The 23,100-nt window shown below is 32.6% G+C and overlaps 3 protein-coding genes across 19 annotated transcripts; 1 reads left to right on the top strand and 2 right to left on the bottom strand.

Annotated features, from left to right (window-relative positions):
- The first annotated feature begins 642 nt into the window (after positions 1-642).
- LOC110620819 (AMP deaminase) lies at positions 643-10,661 on the top strand. 2 transcript variants are annotated; one of them, XR_006351707.1, is made up of 20 exons: positions 643-1,300; positions 2,123-2,295; positions 2,535-2,742; positions 3,288-3,466; positions 3,586-3,637; positions 3,733-3,860; positions 3,949-4,128; positions 4,305-4,372; positions 4,478-4,620; positions 5,905-5,966; positions 7,032-7,145; positions 7,319-7,459; positions 8,104-8,256; positions 8,523-8,576; positions 8,649-8,759; positions 8,832-9,005; positions 9,092-9,300; positions 9,621-9,719; positions 9,999-10,096; positions 10,204-10,661. XR_006351707.1 is itself a non-coding variant. In XM_021764708.2 (20 exons), the coding sequence occupies exons 1-19, from the start codon at positions 931-933 to the stop codon at positions 10,065-10,067; spliced, it is 2,559 nt and encodes an 852-aa protein (XP_021620400.1). In that variant the 5' UTR covers positions 647-930; the 3' UTR covers positions 10,068-10,096; positions 10,178-10,661. The 2 variants fall into 2 exon arrangements, 1 of the variants encoding a protein (XP_021620400.1); XM_021764708.2 differs by having other exon boundaries at positions 647-1,300; positions 9,092-9,172; positions 10,178-10,661.
- Positions 10,662-14,568: 3,907 nt separating this feature from the next.
- Positions 14,569-18,293, bottom strand: LOC110619930. Of its 16 annotated transcripts, none has more exons than XR_006351819.1 (9): positions 18,136-18,293; positions 17,781-17,884; positions 16,543-16,604; positions 16,390-16,448; positions 16,219-16,303; positions 15,766-15,876; positions 15,411-15,549; positions 15,235-15,325; positions 14,569-15,138 (listed from the first exon to the last, which is right to left on the bottom strand). XR_006351819.1 is itself a non-coding variant. In XM_043959340.1 (5 exons), the coding sequence occupies exons 2-5, from the start codon at positions 17,855-17,857 to the stop codon at positions 16,283-16,285; spliced, it is 219 nt and encodes a 72-aa protein (XP_043815275.1). In that variant the 5' UTR covers positions 17,858-17,884; positions 18,136-18,292; the 3' UTR covers positions 16,066-16,282. The 16 variants fall into 16 exon arrangements, 3 of the variants coding, with proteins under 3 accessions (XP_043815275.1, XP_043815276.1, XP_043815277.1); XR_006351821.1 differs by having other exon boundaries at positions 15,443-15,549; XR_006351815.1 differs by having other exon boundaries at positions 15,235-15,549.
- Positions 18,294-18,658: 365 nt separating this feature from the next.
- Positions 18,659-21,487, bottom strand: LOC110620661 (protein trichome birefringence-like 3). Its single transcript, XM_021764470.2, has 6 exons — positions 21,132-21,487; positions 20,178-20,400; positions 19,892-20,063; positions 19,591-19,790; positions 19,357-19,515; positions 18,659-19,242 (listed from the first exon to the last, which is right to left on the bottom strand). The coding sequence occupies exons 1-6, from the start codon at positions 21,307-21,309 to the stop codon at positions 18,909-18,911; spliced, it is 1,266 nt and encodes a 421-aa protein (XP_021620162.1). The 5' UTR covers positions 21,310-21,487; the 3' UTR covers positions 18,659-18,908.
- Positions 21,488-23,100: the final 1,613 nt, after the last annotated feature.

The following is a 23,100-nucleotide window of genomic DNA, read 5'->3' as shown; positions in this document are numbered from 1 at the left end:
TTTTTTATGTTTTATAAATATAACGTATAAAAAATATAATTTTCATCTGTTATTAATAAATAATTTAACATTTTTACTTATTATTAAAATATTAAAATTTTTACTTTCAAAGTAGAATATATAAAGAATCTATACACAGTATCATAAAAAGCATCTATATTTAGTTAAAAATATATAAAAATGAATTTGGATAATATAAATATCCAAATCATGAAACTTAAATTATATTTAAAATTGTAAACTTAATAAAATTATATTAACTTTTATTTTTTTAAAAAAATATGATAAAATTTATTAATTGATTCGTTAATTTTTAAAAATATATTAAAATATTTTATTATTTAATTTTATATTTTTTAAAAAAATTATAAATCAATTTTTGAATTTTATAAAAATTTTATTAATTAATTTTTAGAATATTTTAAATATTTTTTATAATATATAATTGTTAAAGAAAAAATTAATTAGTAAATTTTTAAAAAAATTATTTTTTTAAATTAGATAGTAAATTAGTGAGCTTAATATAATATACAAATTAAATAATATTTTTTTTAATTAAAAATTTAATTGGATTGAAAAATTTTATATCTAAAATAAAATACCAGAACTGTTGCCTTCTCCGATTGCGCATGATTCTGCAATAAAGCAATTGCAATGTCACACAGTGCGGTGCCCACTGCCCGTTCCACCACATTTCGTTGGTCTCCACTAACGAAAATAATATGAGAGAGAGAGTGAAAGATGAAAATGCCGTCTTCTTTGATGAGCCTATAAATATTTGAAAAAGACACTTGTCGCGAATAAAAAACGCAGCTCTCTGTTGCCCCCTTAGCTCCACTGTTGGCCAGAGAGTCCTTTACTTTGCAGGGAAATATATAACCTTGAACTACTGTATGCTGCATAGGCAGGCCCATAGAGAGAGAGGTACTGATGGATACTTACACGGTGCATCTGGCCATGGCCGCGCTGGTAGGAGCTTCGCTTGTGGCTGTATCGGCGTATTATATGCACCGGAAAACCCTAACTCAGTTGCTGGAGTTTACCAAGACGGTTGAGAGAGAAAGAGAGAGGGAGAGGGATGAAAACTCTGATGGAGAATCGCCGCAGCATGTGAAGAAACGCCGTAGCTATGCCCCGAGGAAAGGAGGCGGCTACTATCGCCGTGGCTCTGCGTCGCTGCCGGATGTCACGGCCTTTTCTCGTGGCAGTGGAGGAGTCGATGAAGAGGAGAAGCAGAATGGTATTCTGCATGTTGATGGGATTCCCCCTGGGTTGCCTAGGTTGCATACGCTGCCTGAAGGTATGGCTACCGGAGTAATAGAACTCGTCTTGAATTGACGCTTGACGGCTATGATATTTATATCAATTGAAAATTTTATAGTCAAATTTATGAAGACATTGTTTTAGGAAAGTTTTTATGATTTAATTAGGCGCCAAGTTGAATATTTATTCTAAATTGCTAGTGATGGGGATCTGGAGTTCTAGGAAGAAGCTAGTTTTACTTGGGTATTCGGATTTCTGCAGTGTGACGCACCAAATTGCAGGTCCTGGTTCTCCAGTTTATTGGAATTTTGTTAGCATGCTTGCTGAGGTAAATGATGTTGGGACCTCAATGATATCACCAGCTTTCATATACTTCCTTCGGTTTTTTTTTTCCAGAAAAAAAGAATATGATTTTTTTTTTTTCTAAAAAAAATTAGACTTGGGTAGTTGTCCAAGTCTTTAAGGTAGAACTACCGTTCTTTATTGGAGTATGTATGAACCAAATAAGAGGATTTTGAGGAACCTAAAGTTAGTGATAGATGGATATTCAGAAGACAATTAGTTCCAACTTTCAAAGTGAAGATCCTCCTTATTCTTTTATGGCTTTCTTATCGACTCAATAATTGATTTCTCCACCAATACATGAACTTGTTTGCACTTGTTCCTCTTTGTGTCTTTCAATAATTCATAGTACCTCATAAACTTGCCATCTTGGAAAAGGGTACTAACACTAGCTTAGAGGCTCCTATACTAATTAACCTGGGATAATACTTATTCTTCCTTTTTTCTTGGTTTCTTCTTGTAATTTGGAAATTGCAATCTTGTTTGGCTCATTAAATATAATGTCGTTCTGTTCCAGGGAAAGCTGCTAGCCATGTCAAGAGACCTGGAAGTCTTATTAGACCAACTTCCCCAAAATCTCCTGTTCCTAGTGCTAGTGCCTTTGAGAGTATGGATGGATCAGATGAAGATGATAATATGAATGACAATGCTAAGCTAGACACGACCTATCTCCATACCAATGGAATTGCTGTGAGTTTTTTATGTGCATATGGATGTGTGTTCCTTACTTTGTACCATGAGTATATCCCTCCTCATTTCAGTGAGAAATCTCTCTCTCTCTCTCTCTCTCTCTCTCTCTCTCTCCTTCTCACTCATACACACGTGTCAAAAGTAGTGGTCAATTTTGGCAGGAGTTATTTGTTACTTTATATTGGTTTGTTGTACATTTTCATGGATCTGTAAGGTAACTTTTTAGCTCCCATGTCCAGGGTCCTGAGTCTAAAGGCCTATTTGAGAATTTGCCAGAACACGCTAATGCCAATGGGGAGCAAATTCCTATACCTGCTTCAAGCATGATTCGATCCCACAGTATCTCTGGTGACTTGCATGGGGTACAGCCTGATCCTATTGCAGCTGATATTCTTAGAAAAGAGCCAGAACAAGAAACTTTTGCTAGGCTTAAAATTTCCCCTACCGGTATTTAATGCATCGTCTCTACTTTATTGTAATTATGGCAACCTGCAAACAGTTTCTTCATTAATGTGCATTATCATATATTTGAAGATCTAAGCATAGCTTGCTTCATGTATTATGAATATCAGTGTATATTTTTTTTCGTGATAATATCATGTAATGCAAGTTGCAATATAACAAATGCAGGTCATATAGAAAGTTTAGTTGTGATAAGGCTGCTATTTGCATGGAGTCTATTAGAAAGAATATACGGTCATAATTTTTTTAAAAAGAATAATTTTGTAAGAATAATTTTGTATGTTGTGTGCCCACGAACAGAGATTTATTAGGTCTTCAAATACATTGAACCAATCATTACTTGTAAGTTGTAAGTTTGCAAGTGAAAGGATTCTATTAGGACGTCAGTGCTCATTTAACATCAACAATTGGTCTTTTTTCTTTTCCTTATTGAGGATTGATGCATGCCTCTGTGGTTTAAGCTAAGAATTTGATCTTTTTCTTTTCTTCTCATCCCCTCTCTCCATTTCTTGATGTATAATTTTAAACAGAGGTACCATCTCCTGATGAAGTGGAGTCCTATATAGTTCTTCAAGAATGCCTTGAAATGCGAAAAAGATATTTATTTAAGGAAGCAATTGCTCCATGGGAAAAAGAAGTTATTTCTGACCCCAGTACACCAAAACCTAATCCAGAGCCATTCTTCTATGCTCCGGAGGGAAAGTCTGATGTGAGTATTTATTTGATTCTGTTACTTTGTGGAGTTACTACCCTAGATTACTACTACTACTACTAATTATTATTATTATTCTTATTATTCTCTTCTCTTCATATTATGCTTTTTCCCAGCATTATTTTGAGATGCAAGATGGAGTCATCCATGTGTATGCAAATAAAGACTGTAAGCCAAGAAATTCAGTATCTGTTCCTTGTTCTTGAATTTTTGCAGCTAAGGGAGAACTCTTTCCCGTTTCTGAAGTTATTGTCTTTTTGCAGCTAAGGAAGAACTCTTTCCTGTTGCTGATGCAACAAACTTCTTCACTGATTTGCATCACATACTTCGAGTTATTGCGGCTGGGAATATCAGAACTTTATGCCATCATCGGCTTAATCTTCTAGAACAAGTATATGATAGCTGCTACTTATTAAAGCACAAGCTTGTTTGTTATGCTGGATAGACTACTAAACTCTGGCGTTCTGCTTACTATTCAGAAATTCAACCTTCATTTGATGCTTAATGCGGATAGGGAGTTTCTTGCTCAGAAAAGTGCTCCTCATCGTGACTTCTATAATGTCAGGAAAGTGGATACACATGTTCATCATTCAGCGTGCATGAACCAAAAACATCTTTTAAGGTTTATTAAGTCAAAATTGAGGAAAGAGCCTGATGAGGTAAATTATTGAATTCTTATGTGTTGGGAGTTATGCATGGCCAAAAGTTCTTGCTGATTTAACTAAAATTCTAAATTGTATGCATGAACAGTTGAATAAACAATAGATTGTATATTTGTGTTTTGTTAAATGTGCAAGACATCTTTAGTGACTTGAAGTTTATGTGCCACTTCAAGGTTGTGATATTTCGGGATGGGACTTACCTGACTTTAAAGGAAGTGTTTGAGAGCTTGGATTTGACTGGGTTAGTGTTGACAGCCTGTATTTGACTTTGTTATGATTTTTTTTTTTTTGTTGTTTTTGTTTTACATCAAAAGCGGTTTGGTTAGACACTTATTTGTCCAAGCAGGTCTGACCTTAATGTTGACCTTTTGGATGTTCATGCTGACAAGAGCACATTTCATCGCTTTGATAAATTCAACCTTAAGTACAATCCTTGTGGTCAGAGTAGGCTAAGGGAGATTTTCCTTAAACAGGACAATCTTATCCAAGGTATATCTTTATTGTTTCTTATTTGGTGCTATTGGGTTAGATGCTGAAGCCAACCTTATTAGCGATCTCTTATGAATTGACTAAATTTTCTGTAAGAATTGATGAAAATTTTCCTTAATGCATGGAATGTCTCATTGAAGAAGGATCTCATATTTATGAGAAAATCAAGAGATTGATTAACAAAATCTTATGAATGATTTATGATTTATTAATGACATTTACATGCATCTTCCACTGTAAATATGAACTTCTATCTACTATGTAAAATATAGAGTGAAGTGAATAAAGTTAAAAACATAGTCATTCCACTTCTCTTTCCTTCCTTCTTCTCTTTCTAAAAACTTAACATGGTAGCAGGGCCCATTTTGGCTATAGTCCTTGTTCTCTCTTGCTTCCTCCTAAAAATTCTGAGCCTCTTTTTTTTATTCTTCTCTTCTTCTTCTTCATGATTTCGCAGCTATAGGTTTGAGTATCAAAGTTAATTTTTCTCCTTTGGGTTTGAGTCCGAAAGCTGTAACAGGGTTAAGGGTTTGAGTCCTTGCTCTACTTTGTTCCTTCCCTTCTCTCTATTTCTCTGGTTACCCGCTACTATTTTGACTGTCGCTTAGTGGTTCTATCACCATCAGCAGCCTCTGCCAATTGAATCAACTTCAGCAAAGCCTCTTCTGGTCCTTGGGTCCCTTGATTTCTTAAATCTTTTAACTACAGCTTCAGCAATTTGGTCTATTTGGATCATATTTCTGTTGGACCTGCTTGTTTACTTGACTTGCCATTGGATAATTCCACTTGCTAGCTTAAAAAAGGGAAGCTTGATGTATCCATGACTTCATCAAAAGAATGCAAGGGGTATTATCAAATTAATGAGGTTTTTCCTTAAAGCATGAGATATATCACATTGAAGGATCTCATGATCATGAGAAAACCAAGAGATTGGTTTTATGAGTGATTTAAAATTTATTAATAATATTCGATTTATATTATGTTCTTCCACTATAAATAGGAGTTCTATGTCTTATGTAAAATATAGAGTAAGGTGAAGTAATAATGTAGTCATGTTATGTTTCATGTCTTCTCTTTCCTTTCTTCCTTCTTCCTCTCTTTGTAAAAACTTAATATTTGCAGAAGTGTTAGAGAACTTGTTTTTATTTGCATGCATGTTTCTCCTTAGGGCTAGATGGTCATCCGTGTCATGGCATTTTCATTTACTTCACTGTTACTGATGTGTAAGCTTCTTTTCTTCTTTAACAGTCACATTTTCTGCGTTTGTGGTCCATGGATGAGCAGGTCGTTTCTTGGCTGAGCTGACAAAAGAAGTGTTTTCTGATCTTGCTGCAAGTAAATATCAGGTGCTTCTTGTCCCATTCATATATGATTTTTATACATGTATATCAATTCTATTTTCCTTGAACTGTCATTGTCTTGGATTTTCTGCTCAACATTTGCAAGCTTTTAGATGCACATCATGAGATTTTCTTTTCCTCCATTTTGTATTGCTTCTTCCATTTTTGGTTTTTCCATTACCAGGGCCAGGGGGCTAACATTCTCTGCATGATTCTTAGTTTCTTTTTGGCACAAAGTTCAAAAGATATTCTGACATTTACTTGTTTGTCAACTTAAGAGTTTGCTTTTGTTAATTCATTTTTCGGATAAGAGAGAGGCAAATGGCATGTTACAAGAATTTGCTATGAAAGTCTGAATGTACATATGGGAGGGTTCTGCATCTTTTATTAGGATATGAGTTCTCGATTAATATTCACTAGCATCCATTCGTCATACTTGATTTTAGTGTGAAAGTTGAAATAAGTGTAAACATGTTCCACTTGTGGCTTGCTGCATGAGATTCAACTGCCTTCTTGTTTTGTGAATTTGATGACTCTTGTAATCTAACAGTGTCACAAAAGCATAGAAGTCTGTTTGGTATTACTGTTAGGGTTGTTGCTGGGAAAAACACTTCTTTAAATATGTTAGTTAGAAAGTATTATAAATGATTGAAAATTAAATTTGATCAGTTTTAGTCATAAAAGCAGTAAAATAATAAAACAGCTTTTCAAACTATTGTTTTTCAACAGCATCTAGAATTGGGGGAGAGGGGTTCGTGAAAAGCAGTTTTGGCCTTCAAACCACAATGTAAAACAGGCACTAAAAGAAGCTTTTCTGGGGTTTGTTAAGAAAGTATTTTCTTAGAGGGACTGAGGTTTTTCCTCCTTTTGTGTGTGAGAATGGATTCGATTTGGTTATTATCTTACAAAAAGTTTGAACCTCATGCTACTTTTTCGATATTCAGTAAAATCTATGAAAGAATTTATGTTTGCCATCTATATTACGCTTTTTGTGTGCACTCGAGTGTCATTTTCATCTGTGGAAGTTTGACAACCATTATTTATGCCTGATATACAATTTTGTTGCTGTAGATGGCTGAATATCGATTATCAATATATGGCCGGAAGCAAAGTGAATGGGACCAATTAGCTAGCTGGATAGTGAACAATGAATTGTACAGTGAGAATGTGGTTTGGTTAATTCAGGTAGCAGCAACAGTCTGTTTAAACTCTTACAGAAGTTAGCTGTATGATTAATTTTGTTAATTTTTTTTCTGCACTTGATATTATCTGCAAGTATGGGCATGCATATGGTGAAATCAACACGGGTTCTTTCACCTGTTTTATTCCTATTGTGTAATATCTTGGTCTCTTTGCAGCTTCCAAGACTGTACAATGTGTACAAGGAAATGGGGATTGTGACCTCATTCCAGAACATTCTTGACAATATCTTTATTCCACTCTTTGAAGTTACTGTGGATCCCGATTCACATCCACAGCTGCATGTTTTCTTAAAACAGGTTTGCTTTTTTTTATTGACCTGTTATTTTCTGTATCACCTCCCACAGGGTGTAAGACATGGTTTTTTAATGATATTTATATATGCAGTGCTTGCGATCCTATGTTACTACCAAACCAATAGCATCTTAGGACTGGTAGTTGTACAAAGGTAATTAAAATCTTCAATTGTAACAATTAAAAACTTAATTAAATCATTTTGCTTCAAACTGCATATAGTTGTTCACTTTTTAATGCTGCTCGTCTCAGTATCTGTCCATATATTATGTCCTTATTATACTACACCCAGCAAAAATGGAAATTCTAGTACTCATTGTTGAAACTTGTAACAAGCCTTTTTTCCATCATTTGAGTAACTCTACTGTAGAAGCATTGATGATCAAGATCAGGAAATAATCTAAACTGTAACTGGCTATGTTAGTTGATGAGTTTACAATCTGGCAGGATTGTCATTGCATTTAAAATGTTAGCTAGGATTTTTCAGTTGACCAAGTACTTATTAGTGAGCCACACATAATTTTGGTCTTTGGGGCACACTTAAACCTCTCTCCAAGAAAAAATTATTTGACCAGTTGACAGTAGATTCCAAGTCACAATTTTTTCATCTGGCTGAATGATCCAAGTTGACTTTTGTTTAAATTGTCAGGTTGTTGGATTGGATTTGGTTGATGATGAAAGCAAGCCTGAAAGACGCCCCACAAAGCACATGCCTACACCAGCTCAATGGACCAATGTGTTCAATCCTGCATATTCATATTATGTGTACTATTGTTATGCCAACCTATACACATTAAACAAGGTGTGTAGTTACCTAATTACATTTCTATCTGTTACTTATCAAAGACCATTTACTAATATTTCTGAATATTTTTCTTCTGAAGTTGTCAACCACTTTTCCATAATTTTCCTTTTCCTCCCATGGGCTTATGAATTTGATGCAAACATTTACCGGCGAGGCTTCGATGCCCATGAATAAGATATCTTTTAACAATAAAAATTCTCATGAATGACATTGCTGGATGATTGATGTATCATTAACTCACCTATTGCAATCTTGCTTTTCAGCTTCGTGAATCAAAAGGCATGACAACAATCAAATTCCGTCCACATTCTGGAGAGGTATTAATGGAAGCTTCGTACTTGGTATAAATGTTAGATTTTATGGATGCCTCACGTACGTATGATTATCAGGCTGGTGATATTGACCATCTTGCTGCTACATTTCTGACGGCTCATAACATTGCACATGGAATCAATCTGAGAAAGTCTCCTGTACTTCAATATTTATACTATCTAGCACAGGTACAGGAAAAACTGAAGTTTCCATCTCTGACTAATTCTGATATCTGATTGGCAATCATGGACTTCCATCAGATTGGTCTGGCAATGTCTCCTCTGAGCAACAATTCTCTATTTTTAGACTACCATCGGAATCCATTTCCTATGTTCTTCCTCTGTGGTCTCAATGTTTCCCTTTCAACAGATGATCCACTCCAAATTCACCTAACAAAGGAACCTTTGGTGGAAGAATATAGCATAGCTGCTTCTGTGAGTTATCCTTTTATTCAAAGCTGAAAATTTTTAGTTTTTTAAGGTCACAAGATATTAATATCTTTAATACCTTCCCCTAACAGGTATGGAAGTTGAGTTCTTGTGATCTATGTGAAATAGCCCGGAATTCAGTATACCAATCAGGTTTCTCACATGTTCTGAAGGTATGCACTTTGGCCTACCTTGATAGAAGATGCAGGAATTTGGCAAGTGGGGGATATGAGTTTGACCCCACCTGTGGCAATAATAATGAAGATGGGGGTGGTTGGCAATGAACGATGATTGTGGTCCGGTACTGCCAATCTAAATAAACATGGTGCCCTTTCCTGTATGTATAATGAAAAATGCATTAGAAAATAACTACTCTGCTTCTACCATAAAAAAGGACGAGTTATGGAGTGGGGGATAGGGAAACTTGCTGATAAAAATTTATTTCTTGAGAACGGTGAATTATCCTGTGGTAATTATCACAAGATAACTGAATCTTGATTGGAAAGAATGCATGTGACAATCAGTACAATAACTTGCATTCCTATATTCAACTGAGGTGGTTTGGATATTAAATGCTTTATGACTCGGTTTGTAACAGGCTTTTGAATTGTATGTTTTCAGTCACACTGGATTGGGAAAGAGTACTACAAGAGAGAGCCAGATGGAAATGACATTCGCAGGACAAATGTGCCTCACATCCGGGTGGAATTTCGTGATACGGTAATGACCTTTTTTGAGCAATTTTTGATTTGGCTTGTTAGGAGTTTTACTCTTGTGATGTAATGACATCTACATTATGCATGCCAAGCCATGTGAGATAATCCAAAACAATGCTTCCATAGAATTTATCATTCCACATCTCCTCTCTTTTTCTTTGACTTTAACCTTTTTTTTCCATCTCAACAATGTCCAAATGCTCAAAGTCATTATAGAGAACTGAGGTAATGGAACTTTGGTGACACCACTATTTTCAACATAATGCATGCATGTCTCTTGCAGATATGGAGAGAGGAGATGCAACAGGTTTATCTTGGCAAGGCCATTTTCTCCGAGTGGACAAGTAAATAGCAAGGAATTGCTCATATATAATCATAAAGGTAATCTCGTGCTCTAGTTTTACTTGGTCAACTTTCTGTGAAATTGGGGTTTTGATAAAGTGGCATCTCATTAATTGCCAGAGGTGAATAATTTTACATGCTCGTAGAATTTTGAGAAGGGCAGCATGCACTTGATCATACTTATGAGCTCAGAGCTGGTCAGTTCAAAGTTCGAACAATATGCCAAGAGAAAATGAACATGGTTGGAGAATCAAGACCCTATACCTGATAAAATTGCTGATGTTGAGATCTTCCATATCTCAGATGACATGGATTACAGCAACAAAATGCCGACGTTGTGCCTGCTGAAATAACTGAATGTTCAGTGTTGGAACATATAAGCTTAAACTAAAATCCATATTATGTATAACAGAATGAATATTGTGTTGGAAAATAATAGACATGGCAAAAAGGGAGCGATGATCTCTTGCTTCCTTCGTCTTTCTCATCAAATTTTGAATGTATACGAATCTTGCTGGTTATAAGCATGTGGGTGAAGAAGTTCTGTATTGGGTCCCTTTAGCCTTTAGGCAATGAAACTTAAGTTCACCCCTTTCTGTTTCTAGTTAAATATATATATGAGTTTATGGCATCTTAGTAAGGACGAGTATTTGGTTGATTCGGTTTAAAATCAAATTAAATTGAATAAATTAAAAATTGAAATTTTAATATTTATAAAAGTTGAATTAAATCGATTTTGATCAGAAATTAAATTAAATTGAATCGGTTTGATTCGATTTGATTTGATTTGATCGATTTGAATTTTTAATAAATTTTTTATTTTTTATATTTAATATTTTAAAATTTAATTAAAATGTTTTAATCTGAATTAATTTTTTAATATTATTAAAAATAATATATTATTATCACTAATCGATTTGATTTTTTTTTTCTGATCAAAATTGAATCGAATTGAAATAACTGAAATTTTTAAAATTAAAAATCAAATTCAACTGAAATAATAAAAAAATAAAATTAAATTCTTAGTTAGAGTTTATGCTTTAGATCCAAAATTTAATATAATTTGAGTTTACAAAACGTTCAGTATCACTGAAATATCTTGTTAGAGTTTATGCTTCAGGTTGTTACTGGTAATTAAGCGTTCGAAGTTGGCATGCTTATGGAATCAGATTTCTCGAGTTGAGTGAAGGTTCTAAATAAACAAAAACTATTGTATTTGTCGCCATAGCGTGAGATATTTCTTTTAAGTACGTGCGAGTATGCACTCTGGTTTGCTCTTGCCTTCTTGGCCTTCACCGAGATTGAAAGGGCCGGACACCGGTAGCGATGGAAAATTCATATATCCATTTTGTAATAAGGTGGGTGAAACACGATTGAGACGGTGGCCACTTAGCAGTTTTGATGTCGGGTTGTATATGTACCTCTTCATATTGCTCGCAGATGCATCGGCTCATAATGCAACTATTTCTGATACTTTTAACTTATGAAAGCTGAGGAGAAAACCGGGCTTTTTATCAATTTAGGAGCGGAAGAGTTTTTATTTGTGTATTTAGGGTTGGGATATAAATATTTGCGGATTTAGGGTTGGGATGCCAGACGGCAGCCAAAAAGCTTGCTTGATGCCTGTTTGATAGGGCCAGAGTTTGGCGCCACTTAAATGGCGCCAGACCATTATTTATTTATTTTTTATTTTTTTTATTTTTTAGAATGGCCCGGCGCCACTCACAACGACGACGCCATGCCATTATTATTATTTTTATTTTTAAGAATGGCCGGCGTGTAACTGAGTGGTGCCGGGCCTTGATTTTTTTTTAATTATTAAAATATTATAATTATATTAATTAATTAATATATTATTTTTATGTTATATTAATATAATAATTATATTTATTTATTAAAATAAATTTTTTATAATATATTTTATTAATTTTAATATATTTTTATAATAATATTCTAATTAAATAATATTAATTATAAATTTATTTAACTATTATTAAATATATATACAAAAAAGACTGAATTAAATAATTAATAATAAATAAATAAATTAATTAATTAATATAAATATTTAAATTTATATTTAAATTTATAAAAATTAAATTTATTTTTATTTTACTTTCATTCATATATAATCACAGAATTCTAATATTTTAGGGAGTTATGAAATATAATATAATAAATTTATTGTAATAAAAAATATAATATAAAAAATTTATTATAATAAAAAATATAATATAAAAAATTTAATTATTATATAAAAAATATAATATAAATAAAATTATTAAATTAACATTATATAAAAATAATATATTAATTCATTAATATAATTATAATATTTTAATAAAAAAAAATTAAATCATGACATGACCTCTTACAAATAAAATAAAAAAAAATAATGAAAGAAATAAATAATAGCTTAGAGTGGCGCAATGTATTTATTTTTTTAATTATTAATATATTTTAATAAAATATTTATATTATATTAATTTAATAATATTATTTATATTATATTTTTATAATTTTAATATATTAATATTTAATAAATTATAAAATTAATATTATGTTGTGATTAGAGATATAAAAATAATTCGGTTGCGATTAGATATATAAAAATAATTTAATAATATTATATATATATTTATTCAATATTTTTTATTATTTTAATAAATTAATACAGTAATATTATTTTATTATTTTAATAAATTAATACAGTAATACTGTAATTAAATAGTATCAGTGATTTTTTAATCGCATTATATTATTGTTTTATAACTCTAAAAATTACTAAAATCAATTATAAATAATTATCATATTTTATAAAAATATTTTTAATATATAAAATTACTATAAAAATTAATAACAAACAGAGTATACATAAAAATATTTAAAATTATAATATTATTATTATATAAAAATATTGAATTATTTATAATTTATCAAAAAAAATAAATAAATAAATTAATTTAATTGCATGATAAATTAATTAATAATATAATTTTATTTTATTTAAATATTAATATATATTTTATATATTAATATTTAATATATTTTATTATTAATATTTAAACTAAAAATATTACTGACTCTATATAATTCAGTATTATAAAATTAATATTATTATATAATTATATATATTATCATAAAATTAATATTATTCTGTGATTATGTGCGACTACACAATAGCAGTCTAATAAAAATAAATTTAATTTTTATAATTTTAAATATTTATATTAATTAATTAATTAATTAATTTATTAATTATTTAATTCAGTATTTTTATATATATTTAATAAAATATTATTTTAATAAAATTAATAAAAACTATTATAAAATATTATTATAATAAAAAATATAATATAAAAATAATATATTAATTAATTAATATAATTATAATATTTTAATAATTAAAAAAATTTTAAAAAAATTATGGCATGGCGCCACTCACAATGATATTATGCCATTATTTTTTTTAATTTATTTTTAAGAATGGCTTGACGTTATATTATGCCATTATTTTTTTTAATTTATTTTTAAGAATGGCTTGGCGTTATTGTAAATGGCCCAAGCCATTTTAAAAAATAAAAAAATAAAAAAATAATTAAATAATGGCCTAGCATCAAACAGACGTGAAGCAAGCCATCCCAACCCAATCCCTAAATATTTCTATCCCAATTCTAAATACACAAATAAAAACTCTTACATCCCTAAATTGACAAAAAGACAGGAGAAAACCCTCATAACTCAGTTTGATGACCCATCACCATGGAACAATTATCAGACCAACGACGAAATATAATCTCCAACTTTGCAGGAAGAGAAGCCACCAAGTTGAGCAGGTATTCCTAATTTAATTTCTACTGCTATATCTTTTTTTAATAACACCATCCGTCAAAGACTCGACATCATTGTTCTTCCCAAAGAACTCTGTAAATTCCATGTCAGGACCCATAAAGTACCCATACAACATCCCAGATATTATTAGATACACAAGAAGAGGGCTGCTAGAGCTTAGAGTTTATCTTGATCTTAAGTTGCAACTAACAAGTTCACAAAGCAGTAAGCGTGCATTACGACAAAAAGCAGCTGAAAAAAGATTACCCATCCGCAAGAAAACACATCATGGGATTCTATCATACAACTTTTATCCGTGGTTTGATATAATTTATTTTATAAGAAAAAAAATAATAAAAAAATAATTAAAAAAAATCAACTTGCCAAATTTTTGATTCTAAACGGAGGCTTTTTAGGAAGCTCATGGCCAGCACACTAGCAGAAATATTTGTTTTTGCAGTTGTTTTATGCCTTGTTCGCTGTGGCTAAGGTGTTGTCTGATTATTATGGCACTACTGTTGTGGTGGTGCCACCAATATACCTTGGAGTGCTAATGGCTGTGAAGGTAGTAAAAAAAATATAGATTCAGAAATTGTATAGCAAAGAAAACAAGAAAAGAAAAAGTGGAATTTCAAGTAGCATCCCCCACCCCCCAAAAGGAAAAAAGTGCTCCTGAAATAAGTGAAAGGTAATAGAATCGATTAAATTCAAACTACTTAAAACTGAACCAAATCTGAATCCTCCTAGCTTATGTACATCAACCTCTTTCAGGCTTGACAAAAAGAGCTCTCATTTCTCAATTACATTTATTTGTGAGAAGTTTATTCCACAACCGTAGCAACCAAGTGGTTAAAACAGGCCTGCATAGGGACTTTCCTTCGTCCACTTCAAATTATTTCCCCATTGTATTGCACCCAACGCCCCGTCATGATAGATATCCGTCACCTACAAATTTGATTTGGTGGAGCATTTTCCATTTTCACCAGAGTGCAGTCCTTCAGGAAGACGTAACCTGACAGACTGAAATCAGGCAAACACCAAGGTCGACCGTTTCGTGTGATCTCATTCCAATCAATTTTATGTATCAAATTTTGAATATAATAGCGCGTTGTCCGTCTTTTGCCCGAATGCTGTGGGACTAGCGACGGCTTTAATCCCAAATCGCCCAGCTATCCTTGTGTTTTGGATATAATGGTCTCCCGAGCATTGTTCAATCTATGGACAAATGACTGAAGCCTAATCCTCGATGCCTTGTTGACATTCCCAAGTGATATTCATCCACTTAAAGAGTCATTCTACTATTAGTTAATACAACTTGTCAAAACTAAGAGAAACAATTATAATACCTTAAATACCCTCATAAAGTAAAGAGGAGAGAACTCCCTCTTGTTAGCATCACCCTTCCACAACAGCAGCTACTCTCATTCTTTCAACCATCTGAAACGTTTTCTCTCTCCATGTCAACCGTATCAGCATCAAGTGAGAATAGTAGGAATAACGATGGAAGATTTTAAACACTCACTAGGAATGAGGATTTACGAGTTTGAAGACAACCTTCAAAGTGCAATGCCAGAACCAATTCTTCCTTCCATGGAATCTCAAGCCTGAATTGAGATATACAAAGAGCGTGACCAACTCCATGATCAGCTTACATGTGGTTCCTAAAAAAATTATAAATAAAAAGAAGGCTGGTTCAATGGTCAATTGCTCGGCTTATGAGCAACAAAATTCAAAAGGTAGCTTCGCGATCACTGTCCCAAGCTTATCAGGAAAGGTGACAAGCGCAAGCCTGATTCAACTTCTATTGGATTAACAATAGCGAAACACAGGTCTGACACTCCAACGGCAAGAACACTAAGGCAATAAAGAAAACCTACCTTGGTTCCATTGACAATAATTCTTTCCTGAAATTCAGGGCGCGGGAGTCGGACATTGAGAAATTGAATTGTGGAAGTCGAAAAATTCTTCCCACTCTCACAAATGGTATGCTGGAACAAATCAGGGTAAGAGAATAAATGGAAGATTGATTGCTTGCCAACATTTAAGTCGTGAGTCTGCCAAGGTGTTAACTATTGGGGTTCTTTTGTCTATTTTTTCCCCAATCTGATTTGGGAATTTATTTTAAGTGTGGGTAATTAAGTCTTTCTGCAGCAATAATAATTAATTTGCTCAGCTTCTCAACATAATGCACAGATAAACTTCATATATTCCAAGGCCATGTTTTTTTTTTTGCCAAAGGCCATATGGGGACTAGCTCAAACCAAGAATTTTATTATATAATTCGTTAGTTGACTGACTAGAATTGTCCGTACAAGCTCGTAATTACAAACCTTTCTAGTTTCCAGCTGCCATTGTAACGGGGAACATAAGGTGTAAAAGATAATGACCACCCCATCATCTCTGGTTCTTGAAGGACTGCAGAAAATATCACATTCTATTAGAGGGGAAAATAAAAACCCTTCCGCTGTCAGAAATAGAACCATTATACATCACTATCTCACCTCCATGTTCTTGGCGATATCTTTCACCTGCTCAGCAAGTTCTTGCTTTTTTTTCTCAGCTGTATTAACAAGCCATTGCAATCCAACATCAGTTCAAAGAGCAACTGTGATTTGAAATGCAACTCCAAACTGCGCACATGTAAGCATACATACCAATGTTTGAAATATCCTCAATCTTCCTAGAAGTTCTCACAGCGAACCTCTGAAATGCAGGGCTGCCACCATAAAAGAAAGAATAAAAGTTGATGGAAGTCTAAGGCATGGCATCTCCTCATCTAAAAGCTAATTTGATTTCAATTAATTGCTTCAACTACCTAAAAGGCAAATACACACACAAAGGCGCACACAAAAACAAACGAAAAAAGAAAAAGAAGAGAAGTACATATGTTAATTATGAAGGTTCAGAAGTAAACCACACATATTTCTACTTGGCTTGATGTTGATGGAGTGTTATTGAGAAAGTAAACACCATAGCATAACTTCCACTGAACTTTCTGTTCATGGTAAATAAGGGAAGATGAGGAAGAAGAAAGAGAGAAGGAAAAGGCTTCAGCCCCTTTAATGCTGTGCATTACCATCCATTTATATTGGCGAATCAAAATTCATTAAATAGGAAGCTTTGAGACTTTTTGCTTCAAGGATCAAACTGTTTAGGGACTGGCTAGTCCCAACAATCTAAGAGAGGAACTTCAAATGACCAAGTTGACAAGTCCAAGATCAAAATAATAATAATAAACATTGTTTGACACGTAGAAGCAATTGGAAAATCAAGTAAAACAATATTTTGATCTTCCAACAAATCATCCAGAGTGAATCAGAAATTAAGATATCACATTGGCAAGATACAAATGCTTTTTATTTCCCATCTTTCTCATTGTCCCACAGGAAAGAAAGGAGGAAGCTGGGGAGAAGATAACAGAACTTCACTTTAATACTTTAATTAGATAATAAAACTTCAGTTTAATACTTTAATTTTTCCTCAGAAAGCACAGAAAGAAAAAGAAAATGATGAGTTCTAAGGTGCTCAAAAAGAATCTTTAATCAACATCTCAACAAACCCAGCCAAAGTATCTATCAAGCATAGTACAAAATAAATAAATAAAAGGTAATAAAAGTGCAAGAAAAAGTGCTCCTGAAATAAAAGATCTTCTCAATGTCAAAATGCCATCGTGCATCACATGGTGCACCACGGTGAAAACAATAAGAGACATGAGGCAATTTTGCTTCAAGAGAACGAACCAATGAGGAACTTATACATCCCCAGTGGTCAGAGAACGAAGCATATCCAAACACAAACCACATTAGAAAAGAACTGTCCCAAACAGAATAAACAGATGGCAAAACAGGAAACGAAATGAAGAAATAAGCGGAGAAAATGGAAGCGAGGATACCTGTTAGCGAGACCATTGACGACAAGCTCATTAACGACATAAGATATCACTCTGTGCATGAAATTTCCACCCGCCATGACCCTTTTATTCGATTATTATCAGTTCTATTACACAGTTGAATACACAGAAATCAAACAGATACAAAACAAATCATCACAAAGAACTACCAGGGCAAATGAAAATGGAGACTTTTCCTAATTTATTTGTAAATTCTTTACACCCTTACATGAATCAAAGAAAATTTAGGGATGAATAAAATCAGGGTATCCATAAATTCCACAGAAAAATTGAAATGCTCGAATACACCTAATTCATAAAGAGAATGAGATTAAGAAATTCCGGATGGGAATTCTACCTGAGGAAAGATTGATGCAGTCAATTGCTCTTCCGGAAGCTACAAGAAATTGGGAAATTTTAGTGCAGAGCAAGCCACCCTAGGTAATTTAAGGCTTCGAACTAGCCCATGGGCTCAATTCCTTTGTTTTCGCAAGGAATACTAAAAAAGTGGAATCTAATTTTCATAACATTTCAGTTATTTCTTAAACGAGTCGCCGAGTTGTCAATTCAATTTGTTGAACCGGTTTGGGCCAAAATGAACGGCTCAAAGCTTGGGAAAATTAAAACTTGTATATATTTTATAAAATTTAACTCTATGATCTTTTTATTAAAAATATTATTAATCAATTTATTTTATTTTTAATTAAAAGTGGTAGATAATATGAATATTTAAAATTATAAAAATGAAATAATATTTATAATTTAAACGATAAATATATAAAATAACTATTTTTATTTTAATAAAAAGATTAAAAAAATAATTTTACTAAATATAGTAGTATTTTAATTGAGTAATTATGAAATATAAATAAATGAATGAATTTACTAAAAATTCTGAGACTTGATCGTAATTCACTAGGGAAAGGTTTTGTCTCCAGCCCAAAGTTTCTAATTTTGCAGAAACTTTTTTATGAAGAATTTATATATTTCCGAGTAATTTTTTGAAAAAAGGAAATATAATCAAAAGAATTTTCTGTTGACAAGAGGAAAAGCTCAGATGGCAAGCTACACATTGTATACAATTGATGAAAAGGAACACACAGATTCCTTTCATTGCCATTTGAGTTTGAGCTACAAATATGCAAGAAACATTTGATTCCAAGTATCAGGAACTCCTGGCAAGCACCAATGTATGCAATCTGCATGGTGTAAAGGATCGGCCTTTTGTTCATCTGTCAACATTTTCCCTCCTGTCTCTGTGTATACTGATGTGTGAGCATCGATTCGGTACTCTGATAACTGTGTAATGTTTAGGACAGTAACTGGAACTTTCATTTTCCCTACTACACTTGCCACCACACTCATCATTTTCTTGTCTGAACCACTTCCCCAGTATCTCTTCTTCGTTACTGGCTTTGTTTCGTTGAAGCATTTTATCCCTTTTGTATTGTTCCAGTCTTGGCTTCTGTCAGGAATAATAGCAGAGATAAATATAAGACAATAATTTATAATCCTGTTACGTAGCAGTGAACGGTTAGAAACTGAGGAAGAGAAAAAAAAAAAAAAGAAAGAAAGAAACCTTGTGTGTGTAGGTGACATGGTGGTAAAGAAGACACGAGTCTTGTTGGGATTAATATTTGAGTCAACCCAGTTAGCCCATGTCTTGAAACCAATTTTATAAGCAACTGGTGTATCCAATTCTTCATAACCTTCTTGCCCATTTGCAAATGAACCCCATCTGCATTCAATTGCATAAGTAACTTAGAAAAGAAAAGGAAATAAAAGAAAACTTCATGGGAGTGAAGGAACTCACAGTGTTTTGAGTCTAAGACCACTCATCCACCAAACATAAGTATTGAATACGAGAATATCAACTCCTCTCCAGTTTTTAGCATGCTTTTCAATTGAATCAACTTTAATTATTCTTTTCTTTGGATCTCCTAAAATGGGTTGATCAGTATTCGACTCAACAAGAAAAGGTGCCCAGTAGAATTCAATGGTGGCATCATATTCCTGTAGCATTGATTTCAAAAAAAGAAGACGTAAAAAGTTTGCTTAGAAATGATTCCTCCATTTCAAGTTGCTTGGAAAAACATTCAAGTACTATACAGTACCTTGGCTCTGAAGACAGACAGAAAACGACCCCGTTTCAACGACTTCTTATCTTCAGGTATAAGCCATTCCACCAGACAGACGAATGATTGCCATTGGCCTCTTTGCAGTGAATCGCCGACGAACATCAGCCTCTTCCCTCTCAGTTTCTTAAGTGCAAGTTCCGGATTAAATCTACACAAATGGGTTGATCAGTTAATCATCAGAACTGTTAGATTGATAAGATAATGTAAATACTTGCACAGATTCATTTTTCCAAGTTGTAATAGTTTAACTTCTGTTTTCCACCTTGGCAATGTACAGTCGTCAGGCTGCCATTCCCAGTGCCGGTAATCGGAATCTCGCCGTCCGTTCATGACACAAGAAACTTGTTTATCTAAATAGGGACAGCTTCTGTCTGTGTAAAAAGGCTCGAGTGATTTGTTAAACACCCACTTTCCAGTATTAACTGTGCACTCTTCTGGGTCGAACTCGAATCTATCATCCAGTTCGAAGCTTTTAGTATTTTCCCCTGCAGTTATATCCTCTGTTAGACAATTCACAGTAGAAAAATAGGAGTTTCTTCTTTTCTTTTCTTTTTTTTTTTTAAAAAAATGAAATTTTAATCCTTTTGTTTGTATGAAAATATAGAAAATTAGAAAAAAAAAAGAAATTAAATATTTTTCATTGTTTGCAAACTTTTTCTAACTCTTGAATATAAAAAAAAAGAAATGGGAATCTTTTCTTCTTATTTTTTTAACTTTTGAACATAAAATTTAACCCTTTTCATTGTGCACAAGAAAATGTGGATAATTAAAAAGGTGAATTAAAGAAAAAAAATATTAAATTTCTTTTTTATTGTCTCGATATTTTACTGAAAAAGCAACAAAAGTAATTATTCTTCGAATAAAATTACGACTTTTTAAGTTAAAAGTATATTAATTTATTTAAATATAAATAATATCTAATTCTCTGTTTCCCTCCAATGAAGGGAGTTAAATTGAAAAATATAATTCTCTTCATTTTTGTTTATTTCTTTTTCTCCATTCACTATTTAAATAAAATATATTTGAAAAATCACTAACCCCACTTGGCAGAGCCGGCTATTTAAGTACAATAAATTTGAGAAATCACATTTTTTTCTTTTTTCTTTTTCCTTCCATTTCTCTCAAAACAAACAAAGGTTAAATATGAGAAAGAAAAGAAAAGAAAAAAAAAACAATGAAAACCCCACTTGGCAGAACCTGCTAAAAATAAACTTACTTGACTTTTTAGCACCATGTCTCCTAGGACAAGATTTAAGCTTAAAAAAAGACCTGGAAGTGTCAGCATACAAGAGAGCAACAAAAGCAAAACCACAAATAACAATAGTGATAATAGAAATTGGCAGCTTTCCTCTTGGAGGTTTCATTGCAGCAGATGGAGAGGGAGCTAAGCTCATTGCTGAATCCTGAAAGAAAAGAAATTATTATAACATTGGGGACAAATTAAAAGCTTATGATCACTAGAGCAAGCAAACAGAATGATGAAGACTTGTTTCCAGTTTGATTTATATGAGATGGGTTATTTTTGTATGAGACATTTGAGTAGGAGTAAAGCAAAAGCCACTAATGGGTTGTTTTTTTTTTTTTTTTTTTTTTTTCCATTACATCTTTTAAAGTATGTAATGGAGGTTAGGAAATAGTTGAAAAGCTTACATCTTGGGGTCATTATATGTCTTCTCAATAACTGGAAGCTTAATAACTCCTTAACTATAGCTATCATGTATACCATTTATTTAGAATTTTTTCATTAGGTAGGAAAAGGTTTCTTGTTGCTCAAGTGTCAGTTTGCAAATTTGAATGCTCCCTCTTTTTCTTTTGACTTCTATTCAGGTATGCCTACCATCCATTCGATGGAATGTCAAGGCATGTTATTCCTGCTGATCAGGGATCGATTAGTAGCAGGATCAATGTCTTCTCTGTCTAGCAGCAGGATCAAGTTTTTTATACCTCTGGGACCATACTTCAGGATTGTTTTTTCAGTTGGGTATCTTTGATTTTTCATGATAAATCAGTTCTGTTTTGAATTGACATCTTATCAGTCTTGCAAAATCTCATACCCAATCACACTTTTGGGTGATAGGTACAAATACTGTATTAAATTTTTGTATAACAATTTTGTATTATTCTCTTTTAAAAGGAGAGACAGACATGAACATTATTGGACATGCCCTCACTTTGGAAGATCAATTACTATTGACAAAGTGGCTGATCATGACCTCTCTTTGCTTTGAGCTTGACATTCTGGGATTAATTCTGGTCACTTCAATCGGTATACTCTATTGGAACTTTTGCTCATTTTTTCTTTTCTAAAGGAGGTATATCCTAAATCAGTGATGTGCCTTATGAGAGAATAAGGAATTTTTTCGATAATAATAGTTATTCAAAGTTCTTTATTCTCTTTAAGGCAATAAGGAATTTTTTCAATTACAATAGTTATTTAAAGTTCTTTATCCTTTCTAAGACACATCACTTAATTAGGTTAATTTTTCAAAATTTATTTCAGACGATTTTCAAGTCAAATAATACACTTATATACTATAACTATATATAAAAAATCGATGAGATTATAAAATTATTAAATAATTTAAATTAATCATTTTATACCTACCCATAAAAAATTGATGAAATTATAAAATTATTAAATAATTTAAATTAATCATTTTATATCAAGTAAAAAACAAATACGTTGGTATTAGCTATAGCGGCAAGCAAACCCATATTGTGGCCCCAGGTAAAGATTACAAAGTGTTTGATACAGACACAACGCCATACACAAGTTGCTGCAATAACTGTGCACATGGAGACAGTCAATAGAAACTAAATCAAAGCACTGAAGAAGAGGTTTAATCCTTGAAAATAAACCTGAATTGGACCGAAATGGATCATCTGAAAAGAAGAAATGGCAAATAGTTAATGATTAGTTGATGAAATTTATGGTACAGCAATCGATGATTTAAGTCAAGGTAATCAGAAATTTGTGGTAAAGATGGAGTAATGTGGAGGTGTGGGAGACGCTGTCGCTTGAAAAAGGGATTTGGCCTAATTATGTTCACATCAAGTAAGCTAAAAGTACCAGGTTCCTATCGGAAAGAAACGTTAGACTTGGGGTTCCAATCGTTGAGCTGCTACACTACCCGCTACCCATTAAAATAATCATAACAGTTTATTTTGTTGGTGTTTTTTTTATT

Source organism: Manihot esculenta, chromosome 8, assembly GCF_001659605.2.
Source record: "Manihot esculenta cultivar AM560-2 chromosome 8, M.esculenta_v8, whole genome shotgun sequence".
NCBI classification, from domain to species: Eukaryota; Viridiplantae; Streptophyta; class Magnoliopsida; order Malpighiales; family Euphorbiaceae; genus Manihot; species Manihot esculenta.
Note: the sequence above shows the minus strand (reverse complement) of the source record. Positions and strands in the feature narration are given on the sequence as shown.

What these genes read in the sequence shown, in the direction of transcription:
- LOC110620819 (XM_021764708.2), top strand. Translation starts at nt 931, where the DNA reads ATGGATACTTACACGGTGCATCTGGCCATGGCCGCGCTGGTAGGAGCT. An exon ending in TTGCTGCAAGTAAATATCAG is followed by an intron (nt 5,967 to 7,031) that starts GTGCTTCTTGTC and finishes TTGTTGCTGTAG; the next exon opens with ATGGCTGAATATCGATTATC. An exon ending in TGCATGTTTTCTTAAAACAG is followed by an intron (nt 7,460 to 8,103) that starts GTTTGCTTTTTT and finishes TTAAATTGTCAG; the next exon opens with GTTGTTGGATTGGATTTGGT.
- LOC110619930 (XM_043959340.1), bottom strand. Translation starts at nt 17,857, where the DNA reads ATGGCGGGTGGAAATTTCATGCACAGAGTGATATCTTATGTCGTTAAT. An exon ending in GTCAATGGTCTCGCTAACAG is followed by an intron (nt 16,605 to 17,780) that starts GTATCCTCGCTT and finishes TTATGGTGGCAG; the next exon opens with CCCTGCATTTCAGAGGTTCG. An exon ending in ATATCGCCAAGAACATGGAG is followed by an intron (nt 16,304 to 16,389) that starts GTGAGATAGTGA and finishes TATTTTCTGCAG; the next exon opens with TCCTTCAAGAACCAGAGATG.
- LOC110620661 (XM_021764470.2), bottom strand. Translation starts at nt 21,309, where the DNA reads ATGAGCTTAGCTCCCTCTCCATCTGCTGCAATGAAACCTCCAAGAGGA. An exon ending in TGTCTGTCTTCAGAGCCAAG is followed by an intron (nt 19,791 to 19,891) that starts GTACTGTATAGT and finishes TCAATGCTACAG; the next exon opens with GAATATGATGCCACCATTGA. An exon ending in GGTCTTAGACTCAAAACACT is followed by an intron (nt 19,516 to 19,590) that starts GTGAGTTCCTTC and finishes AATTGAATGCAG; the next exon opens with ATGGGGTTCATTTGCAAATG.